Source organism: Sebastes fasciatus, chromosome 6 (assembly GCF_043250625.1).
Source record: "Sebastes fasciatus isolate fSebFas1 chromosome 6, fSebFas1.pri, whole genome shotgun sequence".
NCBI classification, from domain to species: Eukaryota; Metazoa; Chordata; class Actinopteri; order Perciformes; family Sebastidae; genus Sebastes; species Sebastes fasciatus.
The window spans coordinates 28980228-29000216 of record NC_133800.1 but is presented as its reverse complement, the minus strand read 5'-3'; the positions used below and the strand labels follow the sequence as shown (position 1 = coordinate 29000216).

General features: G+C 38.2%; 3 protein-coding genes across 20 annotated transcripts in view; 1 reads left to right on the top strand and 2 right to left on the bottom strand.

Annotated features, from left to right (window-relative positions):
• Positions 1 to 3097, bottom strand: part of kcnt1b (potassium sodium-activated channel subfamily T member 1b) — a 117592-nt gene extending 114495 nt beyond the window's left edge. For 7 of the 17 annotated variants that reach the window (XM_074639038.1, XM_074639042.1, XM_074639039.1 and 4 more), the window contains exon 1: positions 2353 to 3094. In XM_074639038.1, the coding sequence (XP_074495139.1) occupies positions 2353 to 2419 (67 nt within the window). In that variant the 5' untranslated portion in view covers positions 2420 to 3094. Of the gene's footprint in view, positions 1 to 1027; positions 1316 to 2352 lie in introns of those variants that run through there. The other 10 variants (XM_074639031.1, XM_074639032.1, XM_074639037.1 and 7 more) reach the window with 4 other exon arrangements.
• A 515-nt stretch (positions 3098 to 3612) lies between these two features.
• On the bottom strand, positions 3613 to 17849 carry LOC141769703 (uncharacterized). Its single transcript, XM_074639055.1, has 8 exons — positions 17585 to 17849; positions 16254 to 16402; positions 13838 to 14021; positions 10571 to 10714; positions 9671 to 9804; positions 7524 to 7735; positions 6697 to 6803; positions 3613 to 4622 (listed from the first exon to the last, which is right to left on the bottom strand). Exons 1-8 carry the CDS (start codon positions 17605 to 17607, stop codon positions 4565 to 4567), a joined length of 1011 nt encoding a protein of 336 aa, XP_074495156.1. The 5' UTR covers positions 17608 to 17849; the 3' UTR covers positions 3613 to 4564.
• Positions 8955 to 19989, top strand: part of LOC141769704 (methyltransferase-like protein 27) — a 30035-nt gene continuing 19000 nt past the window's right edge. The window contains exon 1 of one of the 2 annotated variants that reach the window (XM_074639058.1): positions 8955 to 9221. The gene's annotated coding sequence lies outside the window, so the exon portion shown is untranslated. Of the gene's footprint in view, positions 9222 to 11932; positions 12111 to 19989 lie in introns of those variants that run through there. The other variant, XM_074639059.1, reaches the window with a different exon arrangement.

Here is a 19989-nt window from a genome sequence, read left to right as displayed (position 1 = left end):
AATTAGTCTCTAAATAAATAATAAGATCCAGGGTGAGAATAAAAAAACATGATGAAGACTTGACTTACAAGATCTGTGAAAAATCTGCAGTCTTCTTCAAAATGATGTAGGTCCAAGGTAGATGTCACACTTACAGCTGTCATATAGCTACTGCTGATTAACCAAAACATCTGCAATTAAGTCCATGACAGTTTCAGATAAACATCTGCAATTAAGTCCATGACAGTTTCAGATAAACATCTGCAATTAAGTCCATGACAGTTTCATATAGCTACTGCTGAGCAACCAAAACATCTGCAATTAAGTCCATGACAGTTTCAGATAAACATCTGCAATTAAGTCCATGACAGTTTCAGATAAACATCTGCAATTAAGTCCATGACAGTTTCATATAGCTACTGCTGAGCAACCAAAACATCTGCAATTAAGTCCATGACAGTTTCATATAGCTACTGCTGAGCAACCAAAACATCTGCAATTAAGTCCATGACAGTTTCAGATAAACATCTGCAATTAAGTCCATGACAGTTTCATATAGCTACTGCTGAGCAACCAAAACATCTGCAATTAAGTCCATGACAGTTTCATATAGCTACTGCTGAGCAACCAAAACATCTGCAATTAAGTCCATGACAGTTTCATATAAACATCTGCAATTAAGTCCATGGCAGGTTCATATAGCTACTGCTGATCAATCAAAACATCTGCAATTAAATCCGATATAAATAATAGGGTGTCACCACACAAATAGCTAATAGCTAACAAATATTGAGGTCAGTTAACTCCACCAGGAGTAACAAATACAATAAATCTGTACCACAAAAGCTTACAGTATCACTTAATTTCCACAATATTAAATCAATAAGTTCACATAGAGTAACATCCCTTTAGAATAGCAATGGTATTGCCTAGAGACACAATAATAGACAGATAAACTTGTAAATGAGCACTGTGAGTTAAAGTCAGGCTTCCCAGAGGAACATAGGGTTACAGTTAAGTCACATAACTTCTTGCTAACTCGGTTTACCTGTCTGTGTTGACCGAGGTCCCATCATCGTAGAGACATGTTAGGTTTAGTTAACCTCCATTCACTGCTCATGCTCAAGCAGCAGCGTTGCCTGTGTGACTGTTTGCCATAAACGCGCCTCTCAGAGAGCTCCGTCATCGTCAAAATGGTAATTAGAAAGGGGAAAGGGGAGGGAAGTCGACTCAAGCGAATTAGGGGGTTAAATAAGAGTCTAACGGAGGTAGTTTAAGTATTAAATAATCCGCTGTAGGTCCAATTTGGCGACAAAACACAAGTGTTTTGGCTAGCTAACTATCTGGAGTAGGTTCGAGCATGCTGGGTTATTTAGAAAATAAAAAACGAGTCCTGGTTCCTCGACGCTGATTGGCTGACACGCGTTCTAAACCGTTGTAATTTACCGCACACTTGACAGTTAATTCAGATATCAATGCGCCCAACTGCCACCGCCACCAATACTGTCTGTGTCGCCTAGCAACAACTTTATTGAAGAACTACATCGCTCGGCGGAAGGAAGGAAGAGGGATGAACTGTTATATTTTTAGTCTTTAGTCGATTATAATATAAACGTGATTTTCCGCTTGCCTTTGTTGTTTTTAATTAGCTCGTGTTTTTCCAGCTTGCTCTTACATCACAACCCCTGGTTTTAAAACAAATCACAGTAAGTACCGCTTCTTAACATCTAAAATGAGGACATCATGTAGCTGGTTTCCATGGGTTTTTTTCTGTCAGCATCAGCATCCTCTTTCCTCCCCAGGACAGAGCAGCATCTCAAGTCACCTCACTGGTCCCTCGCCATCTACCGGATAACTTTGACTACTGAGGGGAAATGGATATGTTTGATGCTGACAGGAAACTTCTCATAAAAAAAGGCTTTTAGTGAAATGAATAAAACCTAAGAATAGAAATTATGCATCGTCATGATTATATGCTCAACCCATTTGCTAAATAAAGTCTGTGTTGTGTAAAGATGCAAGACTGCGCCTGTATGTCTAGACAAATTAGACTGTCTGTTTTATAAGCTATAATGTAATGGTGCTAGTATTGATCCAGTGTATGTACACTGTGTCTTCATCAGTCAGAGTCATCTGGTGGTGGAAATCTGTATGTACTTGTGAATGCTATAACATTTACATATCAGTCAGTAAAAAACAAATGCAATGCTTTAAATTGCCTGTGTAGACATTTTAATTAGACCATAACAGTCCTCAAATGATAAGTTATTTATTCTCATAATATCCATAACATCAATGATGAAGTATACAGTGCATGCAAAGTCTTGGCAACTTGTAGAAATCCACATTTTTTTATCTTCTGTTAAAACATACCTGCAAGAGATCTGTCCTCTGCTATTTGCCTCACAATCGTCCCCCTCAAATTGAAAAATATATTCATTCTGTGTGCTCTCAGGGACTGATGGGGAGACACCGCTGGCTCTGGTGTGTGTCTCTGGAAAAAGCCGCGTAGCTCTGTGTGCCTTTTCCTTGTGCTCAGCCTCTCTACATTTCATCCCATTATTCTCCAGAGGAAAGAGCTCTGAGAGCGTCATCATTTCAAAAGCCCACACAGCCACTTATGCTTTCCCATGCCAGCAGTCAGATTTCACTCACTCGTTTATCGCACTCAGGATCTTGATTCCCACAGATTTTCTTTTCCACAACTTGATCCATTTAGTAATTTTTACAACCCATTCTGTAGCTGCCTCGCCTAATTGGTGAATGTTTATACAAGAATATGATGGAGTTATTTGTTTACAGTCAATGCCGGGCATCACAGATATTCACAGAAGCTGACGTACATATGAAATGTGGTGATATGATACGTAGATATATGCTTTATTGTCCCCATGGGGAGATTTTACTCTACAAAGCTAGACCTGTCAACACATTTGTCACACAACACCAGCAAACAGAAGATATTAAAGAGGACACAAAAATACAATACATGATGAACATCAACATTTCAAAGACAAAAAAATTATTGGAGCAATTCAGAAAGGCTCATAACTTATAAAACACATCATTACTCTGTACCATTATGACATTTTACCAGGCCATATAGAGTGCTCCATGACGTATTTTTGTTGGTCAACCAGGAAGTTAGCATCGCCCTGGGTTCCCTCAACAAAAAGCCAATGGGATTTTTCCATTGGGTTTTGGATTATTGCAGAAAATGATCTCAGTGGTAAACACACGTTTATGATACTTTTATGTTTTGTTCAGCAAGATAATCTTCACAAATGAACACCACTCTTATGATTTTTGATGTATACACAACAAGGCTGTAAAGGAGGACGAGTCGGCGTGATGTCATTTATTAGTCTCATTTAGCCACTTGTTAGCAACCAACTTTTTTAAAGACATATACAGTAAAAGCTTAAAAATTCTCGAGTGGGGTATTTATTAATGTATTTTGTATAATCGTAGAACAAAACATTAAAATCTCTTAAGCTTGTGTTAACCACAGACCTTATTTCAGGCATCTAACTAAAAACCCATTCAAAAAACCCACTGACTTCCAAAGGAGGAAACCGGAAATGCTAAAATATTAACTATATAATATATATATAATATAATAATATAATTCCTGTAGCACTCTATTATGTCACTTTGAAAACACTCAGTACACTTTCTCCACGTCCAACAGCCACCATTTTCACCATCAAAACATCCTTTTACAATACACCAAATTTCAAATTTACTCAAACTACTTAATCCTCAAAAGATTATTTTCTTACCTACAAATCCAGCACATTGTTTAACCAAACTCCTGCATTATTTCCATGTCTACCTCTGTCTTTATGGCTCATACCTGTTACTCCATCATCAATCATTAATCAGTACACAAATAACAATATTTACAAGTGGAACACTTTTTGAAACACCATCACTTTGTCATGACATTGCAATGTTTTTGTCTAATATAAACTCATGAATCTCTGTAATAACTGTAACTTCACAGTAAATGTTTATAGATTACTGTGATTTAGCAGTATGCTGCTGTAGAATCACTGTATTTAACTGTAACTTCACAGTAAATGTCTATCAGATTACTGATTTAGCAGTATACTCCTGTTGAATCACTGTATTTAATTGTAACTTCACAGTAAATGTCCACCACATTACTGTGATTTAGCAGTATGCTGCTGTAGAATCACTGTATTTAACTGTAACTTCACAGTAACCGAATCCGATCGAATCGGGAAAAAAAATACAACTTGAAATGTATTTGCCGCTGATTCATCTCTGCAAAAGAGGTCTGTTTTGTAAGCGAGAGACCTAAAAAGACCCATAACTTTAATGGTACCTGGTATAGCCTACAGTATAATGTGCTTTAATTTAATGTTCGTAGTCATTTTGTAAGAGCAGCTGCCAGCTTTGACTAATGCAGCGATGTCTCATTTTGGAGTGAACTCCTCAATTATTCAGTCAGCCTTACTTGAACCGCATCACAATGTGTCCTGGAGCCCGGCGTACATTCATTAGGCTAGTTCTCTCTAACACCTCTGTGCTGCTCATATAATATGAGCATTGTTGAGTCTCAGCACAGCACAGCCACTCTCCCTCCTGGATGCTTGCTCTTCATGCTTCCAAAGTGTCTAAAAACAGATGGAGAGAGAAAACAGTCAGACACTGAAGCACTCCGATTCAGTGAGCAGCGGAGCCTGAAGGCATATATAAGATATAGGAGCCTTACATGAGCTCGGTACATGAATCACAAAGCGACTCTATTTGTCTGGCTGTAAGCAGCAGACTTTCTTGATGTTAAGTATTTTTGTCTTAAGCTTGAAATTCATCCGACAACTGTATCATAATGGCAAGATAGACCGTAATTTGTAACATGAATTAATGTAATGTTACATTTAAATTTAAATAAATAGGAGTAATTACTCCTGTGTTCTTGCACACTACATACAATTGTGAAAATCTTAAGTGTGTGATTTGATTATACATTCAATTATTCAACACAGTCTCACGGCAGTTCGACTTTCGACAACATATTTTTCGTGTGTTTTCCTACGAATGTTCAGCAACACGTGACGCATGTGTCAATTTCCGCTCCAGTCTTTTCAAAAGAAAACTACTTAGTTAGGTTTAGGTATAGATCAACTTGGTTAGGCTTTGGCAACAAAACTACTTAGTTAGGTTTAGGAAAAGATTGTTGTTTGGGTTAAAATAACACTGGAAGTGGCGTAACTTAAGTATGGAAGTTAAATGACAAAAACTACTTGTTAGGTTTAGGAAATAATTGACTTGGCTAGGTTTAGGCAACAAAACTACTTAGCTAGGTTTAGGAAATGATCGACTTGGTTAGGTTTAGGCAACAAAACTACTTAGTTAGGTTTAGGAAATAATCGACTTAGTTAGGTTTAGGCAACAAAACTACTTAGTAAGGTTTAGGAAAAGATCGTGGTTTGGGTTAAAATAACACAAGAAGTGGTGTAAGTTAAGTATGGAAGTTAAATGACAAAAACTACTTGTTAGGTTTAGGAAATGATCGACTTGGTTAGGTTTAAGCAACAAAACTACTTAGTTAGGTTTAGGCAATGATAGCAGTTTGGGTTAAAATAACTCCGGAAGTGCCGTAACTTAATTACTGAAGTTACGTGACAAATAAATCAACTCTGACTTGTGATTTCACACGGGACACAAACACCGATTTCCTGGGCGAAGGTCTGGTGTTTTTTGACCCAACTATCCACCCTGACCTCCTCCCTATGTTGCGTTTGCTGCACTTTATACTTCCTGGATCACAATTACATGGATTACATACGAATTGATTTTGTGCTGAACATCACAATTTTTTTTTTAAATTTTTGTCTATGTACACAAATCAATACATTAAATGTTGTGACTATTTCACTAATCATTACATTTGGGCCAAATTAAATGATTGGACAGGTTTATTACAGTCATGCAACAGCCACAGATACACAGATTATGTCAGAGCATTTGATTTATTGATTGCTGTCGGGATGTAAAGAAAATTTCAACAAATATAACACTTTTTTTTTTTAAGAACACTACCAACCCTAGCTTTAATGTAATGTTTCATTTAATTACTCTGGATGATAAGGCTATTTTCCTTTTCCTTATTCATCATAACGCTTTTTAGGAAATGTCTTGCCTCTTCGTCTCTTTGACCAAAGTCAGAGTCAACATGTTTTTCCTTTTACAGCACCACACTGCGGCTTGTATACTTTCAGACTAAGTACAATTGTAAATAATTGAAACTTTTTATTGCTCACAAATGTGTGATCCGATTATACATATGATTATTTATCCATCTCACTGTTACTTAGTTAGCCCCTCTCTGCTGATAAAAAAACAGAGTGGATCAGGAAAACTCATCTATCACTTCCCCCTTTAAATTGATTAATAATAAAAAAAAACAGTAGATCATAATGCTTCAATATTGATTGATACAATATATTGTATGTTTTGCACTGCTGTATTCAAGGCTTGGTTATCCCTGCATCCTTGTGTTGTGTTGTTTTGGCAGTATGGTTTCTGCAAACCGCATCAACAGAGAATGGAAACAAACATATCTTTGAGCTCAGGGCATTATTTGAATGATGAGTAATCTCTTGGAAGCCCAGTTTTTTAAAAAACGCCACCGCAATGAGCACTAAGCAGCATCGAGGATGTCACGGCGGTGGTTTTTCATCTTACCTCCACGTGTTGGTGTCATGACAGTAAGCTTCTATTGTTTTCAGATTGGTGACACCATCAGAGCCTCCCACAGCCATCAAGGCGCCGTTGAACACAACAAGGGACATCTGAGGAACAATATACAATAGTGAGTATGAAAGAATTGTATGACATTTTTAAATAAAAAAGATATTCTATTGACTATTTTTTTTAATATTGCAAACCATCAGTAATCCAGGGGGGTTCCTTAAAGAGTTAAACAATTACACTGCACCATCATATACTTTTGTAACAGCATAAAGTCAATAGTTTTACCATTGAATACACAAAATATGTTATCAAGACACCTTTCATCATCAATAGTGACCCCTTTGGGATGAATTGTGATCTCTTAATGTTTCATTTCGCACCATCATCAGGTCAAAATGGTTCATTTCTTCCATATTTGGTTTAGGACCAAATATTTGCAAAACTAATAGTATCCCCAACAGCCTCATCTGTGCCTTGTGTTTATTGGCAAATGCTAACACACTAAACTAAGCTGGTGTTTTTAGATTATACCTGCCAATCCATCCATGGCATGCCAGAAAAAAAATGTCTTACCATTATTTCCCCTGCTATTGTAGAGGAAAAAAAACAACAAACATTTTGACTCAGGGATCCAAAAATAGTAATGACACCCTGAACCTCTACTGAAATATTTAGGTAATCTGTTAAGGGAAATTATGTCCTTCCTTCAGTCGTGTCAGTCGTATTACTTCTCTCCATCTTTGGATGTAAAAATAAACTGGACCTTAAATCTGAAGGGAGGCTTGACATCTGATGTGTCTTAGTGATCCATTACTCACATTGTCCCTCTTGCTCCTCATGCGTTTGACAGGAGTCCACCTCATGTTGTCCGGGTCAAACCTCTCCGCATTGCAGAGCTCCAGGTTGAGCTCGTCTCTGCCCCCGGCCACGTAGATGCGTCCCAGGTACACGGCGCACCCGGCATTCTCCCTGGGACTCAGCATGTGGGCGCATATCGACCAGCTACCGTCTACAGGGTTGTACCGCTCCACTGGGGGACATTTAGAGGACAGCAGGAGTCAAAAGAGGCCATATATTCCATATAATACACACTCTGTATGAGTAACACTACTTTACAGACAGGCTGTGTTTATATTTATATACAAAAATGTCTAGGGTACATTGAATGCAACATAAAAAGATGGAAATGTCTGTCAGATAGCAAGATACAAATGATGTGAATATATATATATATATATTTTTTCAATAAAAAGCCTCTTTAAAATGAGAAGAAATAATAATAATAATAATAGATTGATGGGATCCAAAAAAGGTTGTGGGAATTTCACTGACGTGCACTTCTCACAGACTGAAATAGTCAGTGGCAAGTAGCAGCACAACATGACCCCTGTTTATCTTTGGCAAGGTCACGGGGCTTAAGAATGTGTGTGTGTGTGTGTGTGTGTGTGTGTGTGTGTGTGTGTGTGTGTGTGTGTGTGCGTGTGTGTGCGTGTGTGTGTGTGTGTGTGTGAATATGAGCTAGAATAAAAGGTCAAGCTAGTCGTTACGTGACTTAAGTCCTGCCACACGTCAAAAAGCTGTCAAACACAGCTGAGATTTTTTTTTTTTTCATATAGTTATGGGAACAAGTCAATTCACAAAATACCCCCAAGCACTAAATAACAATTGACTGTATTTGTTAGTAGCATTCCCACATAAATAAATGATCTGCCTCACTTTAAGCCTCTTTCATTTATTATTCTTTTTACAGTTGTGCTACTTTGTATGATCTGTGCCAGCTGTAACAAGTCACATATAAACTCAATGAGCACTCGCAGACAATTAAGAATAAGTGCATGTAGTTGCATTTATAATTGAGTTTTCCTATGGAAATTCAATTAGTCGTTAGAAGAAAAATGAATCACTGCCAATTCTGAGAATCAATGAATCATTTAAAGGGTTACTTTGGTATTTTTCCAACGTAGACCCTACTGTATTTTTCCATGTTTTTGTGTCTAAGTGACTAATAGCAACAACAATATTAGAAATTGATCCAGTATTGAGGGAGAGTGCAGCAGGCGGCAGCTGCTCACAAGCTGCAATGTAATCCTATTGGGGCAAGCCGGCACCGTCATTCACTAAAAGTGCCCGTTTTTGTCAATGCAGGCTTTGATTGTTATTATAAATATCTGAAATTATGGAAAGAGCCTCGCTCAAGGAGGAGTCTCGTTGTGAAATCTGGCGAGGTGACGTGTTACCGGAGGACATCATACTGTACATCCATGGTGGAAACACGAGTGCCAGCTGGGCAGAGTTTGTTGTGTTGGAGTACAGAGAGCGTAGCTTAGTGTTATCTAAAAGATTTTCAATGTCATGGCTGAACATTTGGATGATTTCCACAATGTGGATGAGGTCTTTGAATTCGATGGCTGCCGCATTTATTTGAGCCAGAGTATACGGACATTCAGATTTCACAACGAGACTTCTCCTTGAGCGGGACTTGGACACAATAACAAACAGACCTGATCAAGTGAAAGGTAAGAAAAACCTTTTATTTCTCTGTAGGGTCCTTTCCATGATGTTGTCCGACACTTATAATCACAATCTGAGCCTGCCAGTGGCAAAAACAAGCACTTTTAGTGGACGTAATGCTACATTGACGCTGCTCACTTGCCCTCCCAGCTCATTTCACAGCTACTGGTTACAGTGTTCTGCCTCAATACCAAAACCAATTCCAAAAATTGTTGTCCCCCATTAGTCAGTTAGCACAAAAACATGGGAAAATAGGGTCGAAAAATACCTTAGTTACACTTTAAATCATTTATCAAAGCAAGAATGCCTGACGTTTGTTGGTGCCGGCTTCTCAAATGTGAAGATTTGAAGGATTTTTCTGTTTTATATCATTTCAGATTGATTAACTTTGGGTGTTGGGCTCACAATTTTTGAGCGTCAAAGACAGTCTTTTATCTGTAACCTCATCTCTCACCTGAGTTCAGAACCATGTCACCATCATTCCCTCCGATCACGTACAGGTGACCCTCCAGCACAGCGGCCACTGCTCTGGTGCGTCTGGTCAGCATCGCTGCCTGCTTGCTCCATGTGTTCATTTTGGGGTCATACCTAGAATAAAAAAAAAAAAACAACAATGGGTTAGCAAGACTAATTTAACAAATCTGTCAGTCATTCATGTTTTTAACTCCAATGAATCATGTCTCCCTTCCTCTGAGTCAGCCACTTCAGACTGCTTTCACAGTAATGTGAGATGTCAGCTAATTAAAATCATTGGTACTTTCATTTTAGATGATGCAGCCTAGTTTTGTCTCACAAAGAAAAATGGAAATGTGCTTTAAAGATTTTTTTCTTTAATAATAATAATCTTTATTGTGCACAAATGTGGAAATTTGCCTTGGGCTTCACAGGTTGGTTAAAACACATCATAGTACATCACAATACATACAGTAAATAGCACAACATGCAGTAAATCACAGTGAATAAGTGTGAATGGTGTTTATGAATTTAGTCAAGTTATTGCATTTGGTATGAAAGACTTTTTGTAAATGTTCTTGGTTGCTGCGGTGGATCTATAGCGTCTTCCTTTTTCTTTAAAAAGGAGATGAAAGGTATCAGACACAATTCGTCAGACTTTTTGTTTCGCCTGTGTTATATATATATTTTTATATTCCTAAATATGACAGGCATTGTGGGGACTCACTATAACCAGCTCCTTAGTCTTACTTTATTTACCTTTTGACTGCAGGATTTTATGGGGAAAATAATGACTAGATGTCTTGAACACAGTCTCATTTGTTTACAGTTTGTGTTAAAAGGATTGACAGTTAATTTCAAGATAAGACATTGACCTGTTGCAGCACTCATGCTTCAGTACCTCTCCACAGTATTTATGGCAGCAATGCCGTCGTGTCCTCCAATAGCGTACAGGTATCCGTCCATCTCCACCAGACACACTCCGCTGCGGGGTCTGCTCAAGGGTGCTACATCTGTACTCCAGCTGTCTGTGTCGGGGTTGTACCTGCCAGGACGGAGGGGTCAAGGAGCGGGGATGTCAAAGTGTTGGTGGAAAGTTAAATCAGGTGCTGCTGGTAATAACAACTTGAGTAGAGCCAACACAAGCTTTCATAGAAATGTATATTGCAAGGCTGTCAAACAATTAATCGCAAATCGATCACACATTTTTTATCTGTTCAAAATGTACCTTAAAGGGAGATTTGTCAAGTATTTAATACACTTATCAACATGGGAGTGGACAAATATGCTGCTTTATGCAGATGTATGTACATATTTATTATTGGAAATCAATTAACAACACAAAACAATGACAAATATTGTCCAGAAACCCTCACAGGTACTGCATTTAGCATAAAGAATATGCTCAAATCACAACATGACAAACTGCAGCCCAACAGGCAACAACAGCTGTCAGTGTGTCAGTATGCTGACTTGACTATGACTTGCGTGTCTGTAAAGGGGAGACTCGTGGGTACCCATAGAACCCATTTTCATTCACATATCTTGAGGTCAGAGGTCAAGGGACCCCTTTGAAAATGGCCATGCCAGTTTTTCCTCGCCTAAATTTAGCGTAAGTTTGGAACGTTATTTAGCCTCCTTCATGACAAGCCAGTATGACATGGTTGGTACCAATGGATTCCTTAGGTTTTTCTAGTTTCATATGATACCAGTATCTTCACTCTAGCTACAGTTGCATTAAAACAAATTAGCGTTAACGTGTTATCATCAATTTCAATTTGACACCCTATTGTTTTGCAAGTGTGTGTGTTTGTTTGAGGAACACTTTCACACTGAGAGAAAGTTTTGGAGCTGTATAAACATCTGCCAGTGTTTCCTCTCCACTGGAAGGCTATGAAAATAGTTTTCTCTAGGCCATTAGATGAAAACTAACATCCATCAAAAACAGAACTTCCTTCTAATTGGCAAAGATCTTGTCAGCAATTCCTCCGAAATACTCTTAGAGACACAGTATCTACCCCTCAGAGATCAGATGCACTCTGATAACCAAAATAACAGCGAGCTGGTTCTGGCCATTAACAGCTGATCAGTCTGCTGGGCAGTGCTGGTCATTCCCTGCTGGTCTGCAGCCAGCAGAGCACAATCATTATGGGGTCAACTGTCTGGAATTCAGTTAAGGAGTGTCTGTCTGTGGGAAGTGGGAGCAGAGCCAGCTCATTTGAGACTTCGGATAGAGTAGGAGGAGAGGAAATGGGAGAAAACAGGAGAGTATGTGTGTATGTGTGTTGTCCAACTATCTCTGTGAGGACCAATTTGAGGTTTAGACCTGCAAAGTGAGGACATTTTTGGAAAGTGAGGACATTTTGGTCGGTCCTCACCTTCGGAGAGACCTTCAAAGGCCTGCTTGAAAGTTCAGACTTGGTTTTAAAGTTCAGGAAAGGGTAAGGGGCTATAATGCCAATGAATGTCCTCTAAAAGATGTGCACGGCTGTGTGTGTGTGTGTGTGTGTGTGTGTGTGTGTGTGTGTGTGTGAAAGAGAGTTTATTTTTGTCTGCTTCTGAGGAATAGATACCCCGGCAACATGAGAGTTTCAGGGAAATTAAAGTTTTCTCTTGTTTTCCAAGAGAAAAAAAGTTCAAAAATGTGGCAGGGTTACTGTGGGGCAATTGAAAAATAATAAGGAAATCCCACAAAGTGAGGATTTTGGGTGGTCTCTTGCTCACTAAAAAGATGGCTTGTGGTTTAATGTCTGAAGGTCTACATTTAATTTCTGCATTAATGCTGCCATCTGCTGTTCAGTGATGTGAACAACAACAATAAATAAAAACAAGATCTTTCTTTCTCCCAACAAATCTAGTGATAAAATATACAACTTGAGGTCAAAAGAATCGCTTTTAGCGTGAGTTTTTTATTCTAGTTAAATAGCAAACCTCAGGTTAAGTAATATTTTTAAAGAGAACAGTGAGTGGAAGCCAAGTCGTTTTGGCTGCATGTCATTTTGAGTGAAGGGCTCTGAAGAAAGTGAGAAATGCATATTATAGTTTTTTTTCATGATGCATTTTGCTTTCCAGGTTATGTTTTGTGTATTGTCAATGTTCACTGAACATATCTGTAAAACATCTACATTTTACATGTGGATATTATTTTATATTCAGGGTAGATTTAAGTCAACTAGTAGTTAACTCTGTCACAGAATCAGAATCAGAAGTACCGTATTGATCCCCGGGGGCGTTACAGTTGCCCTCATTTAAACATAAAGAAATGTAAGAAAAAATAAATAAAGGAGTGTGTAACATGTAAATTATAATGCTACAATATAAACACAATATATGTAAAAATATAAAAATATAAGTAAGTACTAAAATTAAAAATAAGAAAATGAGAATAGAAGAAATAAATATTTGCATTAAGAGGTGCAGTATATAACAAATAACCACAGTGCAAATAAGTAAACACAAAATGAAGTGTGATCTATTAAGTGTGTTAACTATAAATGCCAGAATGGTATAAATAAGAAATGAATAAGAATATTTTTTGAATATACAGTATAAATGCAGTATTAATGACAGTATTGCACAGATGAAATATTGCAGCTAATGGGTGAAATAAGTCCAAGAAGTAGTCACGTCTTTTGGGCTATAAAAGTCTGTCCATTATGTTTTGTGGTCTCTATGTTCTACAGTGTTGCTATCTTGGTCGGGACTTTCATATAAAAGAGGTTATTAATCTCACGAGGCTCATTTCCTGGTTAAATAACGTTATATAAACAGTGGGACAGAGGTTATGTGAAGTGCAGTAGCTCCCTGTTTTGGACTGTAACCTTAAGATATGACTGGTATCTCAAACTGTCCCCTAAAGCTACAACTTGCTCGCACTTTCCCTCACCGTGATAACTGCTGTGATGTAATGAAATGTCAGTTTGAATAAACCAGAAAATCGACTTAAAGAAACTATTCGTGAATCATCAGCAGTTTGATGTTTGCATTTGACTTGAACATGAAATTCAAACAAACAAAATGTGTTCAGATGATGATATGAGGTTCTTACAGCGAGAAATCCCTCGCTTCAAGGAGCTTAAAGTGATAATACCATGGGAGAGAATTTGAAGTTTGACATTTCAAGATGCGCAAATTGTTAGAAAAAAAGACATTTAGGATGCTCTCTCACCTCTCCACGCTGCTGTAACAGCGGAGGTGATCCTCCCCTCCCACGGTGTAGATCATTCCATCCAGTGTGCCCACCGCCACTTGGCCACGACTGTTGACCATGCGTGCTGCTGTTCTCCATTCGTTGTACTCTGGACAGAACTGTTCTACCAAACAGGATGGGTCGTTTTGGGTCCATCCCCCAACTGCCAACACAAAACAGAGCCCTCATTATTTTATTATAATCCTCAGACCAAACATATCTTCTTCTTCCTCTCTGCTTGGTGAACACCAGACCTGTCTTTATGGTGCTGCACATGTTTTTTCCTAGAATAATTGACGTAAAACAGAATCCTTTTAATCAGCAAATAGAAATATCAGTCTGCAACAGGCAGTGAAGAAGAGGTTTCTTTTACAGAACTTCCTCTTCTGGCTTCTTTTTTAAAATCATATCACACTTCTTTTTTTTTGCAGTTATCTATATGCATAAGCAGTAAACACATTAAGGCATGGATCCAATAGTATTGAGCTGTTTTGTCTGGTTTCCATGGTGATCCTTGGCAGAAAGAGGTGCGATCCAGGAAAGTGAAAAAAATATAGAAAAATTGAACTCACAAATATGAGTAATTTATAAGACTGCAAATGAACAGATGGGTGACAAATTAAAGGAAAAAAACAACATGGTAAAAGGTGTTGGGCCATCAGGAGCCCTCTACATCAGTGTTTTTTTCTTAAGGGACCCCTTTTCTATCATTGAGTAAACTAACGACTCCTTAATAAGAGACATATTTTATGGATATTTCATATTATTTTCAATGCATGACAATAACAGTACAGAATAACTACTATAAACTGTACAATTAACCCGAATAGTGAACGCAATAACTGCAGGAAGTTTGTGTAAAACGAACGATTTGGATGAATTTTGAGCAGATTATTACCTGTGATTATTACATCATAGATGAGTTTTCATGTTATTTTTAGGGACTTTTGATACAATTCCCTGTATTGTGTATTTCTTTTTAAATTTTAACAATCATTTATGCTTGATAGGCTTCTTTTTTTTGAAAAAAATTCAGTGTTTTCTTCTCCCTGATGCTTGTCCATTGTTCTATCAGCTCTTTGGTTGTTTTAACGGCGTACTTTTCTAATGCAGGACGAGGCTGTTTAGCAGAGAGAGAAGGCTCTGTGACTATAACTTCACTGAGCCTTTATCTTGTTCATATCTTAAATAATAATCCAAACTTTAAAAATAACAATTTCATTTAATTTTTTTCAAAGAAATGAATGAAAATGCTGAGATATAGGACAATTGTATAATATTTTTTAAAAGTTGTCTCATATCCCTTAAAATCAAGAAGGCTTTGCAACCCCCCGTTGAAGCTTTGGTGACACCTAGTGGGGGTCGTGACCCCCCAGGTTGGGAACCAGTGCCCTAAACGAGCCGTAGTGTTTTGATGGTGGTGGTAGAGAGAGTGCTGTCTAACAAAACCTCCCATTCTCTTTCAGTTGGGTTTGCGAAGGCCATTTGATTCACATCATTTTCTATAAACATTGCGCCCTGTATGAGAGCATTTGTTATGTTTCTCCACTCATTCACTGAAGTTTGTCCTTTAATTTGTCACCTGTTAATATGATTTTAATAGTCTTTGTTTCGCCTTCAGGGTTTCACCTCTATTTACTTCTATTTACCCTTTTAATTTAATCCTCCAAAGCAGCCCTCCCTTTCTCATACAATATGATCAGCAGTCTGCTTAGATACTATAGAGGCTACAGTATGTAATCCTATTAGTGGCGGTCCTATAATAACGTTCATTATTAACCGTGATGTCGATAATGACTTTGACAGGAGACTGAAGTTGTTTGAGTATTATATGTTAGCTACGTATAGCCATTAAATATTAACAGAAGATCCTCTTTAGCAGACCGGAGCAATTACAGTGAAAGGTAACCACAGTGCTCTCTAGACAGCATGGTGTACGTACAGACACTGTAAGATCCAGCATGAATTGCTCTTTAAATTGGTCTTTGAAGACCGCGATGTGAGGTGGTGCAACAGATACATTAATTTGAAGAACATACTCCTGCATATACTCCTTTTAAAGCTACATGTTTACACTTTAGCTACCTCAGAACTTTTGAAGTTGTGTGTATGGACTGGGAAAGCTGCAAATGAATTGCCCTTCTTGCAATCAATTCATGTGTCTGGTACATTTCCCATATTGCAACTCAAGAACATCTTTCGTTAGACTTCCCCTGCCTGGTAAAAACCAACTTCTTTGAAACTTCATTCAAACTCTCGTTATTTCTAAAGAATGCTCCTCAAAATCCTCCATCCAGAACCAGAACAGTTTAAACTGCACTTAAAAGTAAAAGTTCAGTACTCTTTAAAATCAGGAACTGTACTTGTCAGATGAACACCAAATGCAGCCACTGACCCACAAACATCATGTCATTGAAGACGTCTTTGGGGGGAAGTTTGCTGTGCTGTCTGCGAGGGGAGACAGTGGGTGACATGCGGCGACGGCGCCCTCCTTTGCTCTCTTTGATCATCGTATGGCGAGACACTGGTTCGTCCAGGGCCGCCCTGAAACATGAACAAAGTGCAGTGATTACAAGGTCACAACTTACTCTTGAGAGAACTATTCATCAAATGTTCTCATTAAGCAAATTCAGAGATATACAATTTTTCAATTATACTTTTTTTTAAATTGTCATGTTCATTATAAAGTTTTCTTTATTGCCATGTGCATAACATTTACAGAGAAACAGTCAATAACAATACCACCTAAGGTATTAGGCTTTGATCATATGAAATCCTAATGAATCCATTGGTACCAACCATGTCATACTAGCGTGTCGCAAAGGAGGTTAAATAATGCTCCAAAGTTACTCTAAATTTTTGCGAGGAAAAACTGGCATGGCCATTCTTGAAGGGGTCCCTTGACCTCTGACCTCAATATATGTGAATGAAAATGGGTTTTATGGGTACCCACGAGTCTCCCCTTTACTGACATGCCCACTTTATGATAATCACATGCAGTTTGGGGCAAGTCATAGTCAAGTCAGCACACTGACACACTGACAGCTGTTGTTGCCTGTTGGGCTGCAGTTTGTCATGTTATGATTTGAGCATATGTTTTATGCTCAATGCAGTACCTGTGAGGGTTTCTGGACAATATTTGTCATTGTTTTGTGTTGTTAATTGATTTCCAATAATAAATACATACATACATTTTCACAAAGGAAGCATATTTGCCCACTTCCATGTTGATAAGAGTATTAAATACGTGACAAATCTCCCTTTAAGGTACTTTTTGAACAGATACAAATGTGCGACTAATTTGAAATTAATCACAATTGAATATTTTGATCAATTGACAACCCTATAAAATATACATATAAAAAATATAATATAAATTTGAGGTTAGATAGGCCTACAGTAATTGCAAAAATGAATAAACTGAATGAATATAGTAAATGTATATGCATAATGAGATGTAATAAACATATACATATACAGAGATGTAAACAGGTTGTAAAACAGTATGTAAAGTACAAAAGGTAAACAATATCAAGTATAACTTTATATGCAAGTATAAAAAGTACCATAATTTGTACATTTAATTTAGAATTAACTATGAACTTGAAATTCATTTATTACTGTAAAAATATGGGATGTCCAGTCATAATAAAAGATGGTAAGTTAATAAATGCCTCAGAGTCAACCAGCACAGAGGCTCTTAGTAATCAGGATGAATAATCTTACCCTTGCTCATTGTACACCCCCATGTTTTATGTCCTCAGTGCTTTGCTCAGGGTCTGCAGTCCAGATTTGTGCTTCTGCCTCACAGCAGCACCTTAGTGTCAGTCAGGTCTCTGTGCTTTATCACTACACGCCGCTCTGCCACCCTGCAGTCTGTCCTCAAACTATTGCCTGTCACAGCTTTCCGCTCGGTTGTACTTGACGGCTCCGAGGAGAAGATCCCCCACCCCTTAGCAACACCACCAACCCCCGCTTCCTCAACTTCCAAGTGATTCATCCCACCATCCTGCAGCCTGAAACCCAACACTCCTCTCACACGCCCCTCTTCCAGCTTCCTTTGGACAACTGTCATGCTGAAGGAATGGTAGACATGTACTTAATTTTAGGTTCAGAGGAGACTCCATCCGTGTCCTATAAGTTTAGACTGGGGACGGGCGACCATATATCGTGGAGGGTCAATAGATTGAGGTATTGTGTTGGTTACTGTTCAGGCTTTCTGCCTCTATTTTACTGTGAATGTACCATTAGTGTTGACAGAAGCATTTGTCTTCACCACAGGCCTCCAGATATCTGTTACTGTCTGAAAAGGAACCTGTCAGCTCCCTCCTGCAAATCTCTCACCCCTTCCATCACTTCTTGGCGTGACTACCTACAATGCTGCAGGACGCCTATATTTATAACTGTGTCCAGCGGAAACGCCTCAGATGGTATAGTGATTCATCCCATAGGTCAAAGAAGATAGGTCAAATACAAATTCTATGAAGTCACCGCTGTTCTGTTGTCAGTACACGGCTTCTATACATAGAGAGATAGATAGATAGATAGATGGATAAAAAGTAGATGAACAGTTCTCAAACATTATTTGTATTGAATCACTTCATTTTAAACCGTTTAATCGAAGCCAGTGGTGGGAAGTAACTGAGTACATTTACTCAAGCACTGTACTGAAGTGCAATTTTGATGTACTTGCACTTTATTTGAACATTTCCATGTTATGCTATACTTCTTATCCACCAAATTTCAAATGGATATTGTATATTTAGTACTTTTACTTCATTACATTTATTTAACAACTACTGCAAGACTTTAAAAACAAAACGGTTAAAAAAATATGATGCATTTTTATACATTAAATAGCCAATAGTATATGAAGCAGTTAAAATGAGCTCCACCTCGACCAACTGCAACATTAAAGTACCGTAATGGAGTATATTTAAAGTGTGGTATTGATACTTTTACTCAAGTAAATGATCTGATTCTGAATATTTCCTCCACCACTGGTTAAAGCCAGCATTTCCAAGTGGTATTATTGTTGGCGCCGCTGTTGCAAAGACAGCCAGATCACATTTTCCTCAAATCCTTGTAACATTAACCTACAACACAGGACACGCTGCATTTTGTTTTCCGGGGTCACTTTGGTTGTTCCACTTTCCACCATTCCCATTACAAGGGATAGTAACTGCAAAGAACTAACACTGATACTCTATAGTAACTGAGGATCGCTACCGATAGCTACCGGGGAAAACAAATGCACTATCCTCTCCCTGTTTTGATAATAATAGTTGATGCTCTTCCTTTGTGTCAAAAATGGAGCCTTCACTTTCCCGTGGCAGACAGAACAGCATTGTGAAAGCGAAGCTTATAAGGAACCAATCAAAACTCTAATGGGGACATTATTCTATAACCATTACATTGTGCTATCAACATTCACTTCATAATGATTACAGTAAAACAAAAAAACGTGTCTTTTCCCACTTTAAAGTCACATTTAGTTTTTGACTTGACCTTTTTTACTTTTGATTTTGGAGTTTTTGACTTGGTTCCTGGATTTTGTCACATTTTCATCTTATGAGAGAATATTCTTCATGACATAAGGTCTGATAACATATTTCACCTTTTCTGTCCTTCATCTCAAGCACGGCAATAGCAAGAATAAAACTAGGTAGTTTTAAATAGTGTTAGATAGATAGATAGATAGATAGATAGATAGATAGACACACCAGGAGAAGCAGCTGCTGAGCTCTTGTCGACGAGGCCTTCAGAGTTAATCCAACAAGAGATGAATCCGAGGTCTTCAGGTATAAAGAGACACAATAGTTCCCTCTAATTATCCAGATGCGAGTAGCTGAGACTTTACTCTCTACTGAGATGATTAAAGTTTCCTCCTCCTCCTCCTCTGAGACGTCCAGAACAAACTCCCCTCAGAATCATCAGGGAGACCCAATCACTTTGCTGGCAGCTTTCATTTTGCCACTTTGTGACCCTGGCAGCTCGGTCACACCCGCCCGCCTGGGGCCACTTGAGCCATTCGGCTGTAAAATCCCAAATTTTTAGGATGTCAGGAGGTTTATTTAGGTCTGTGAGGATAAAAAAAACTGCTGACAGGCTGCCTTCTGGACCATAAACAG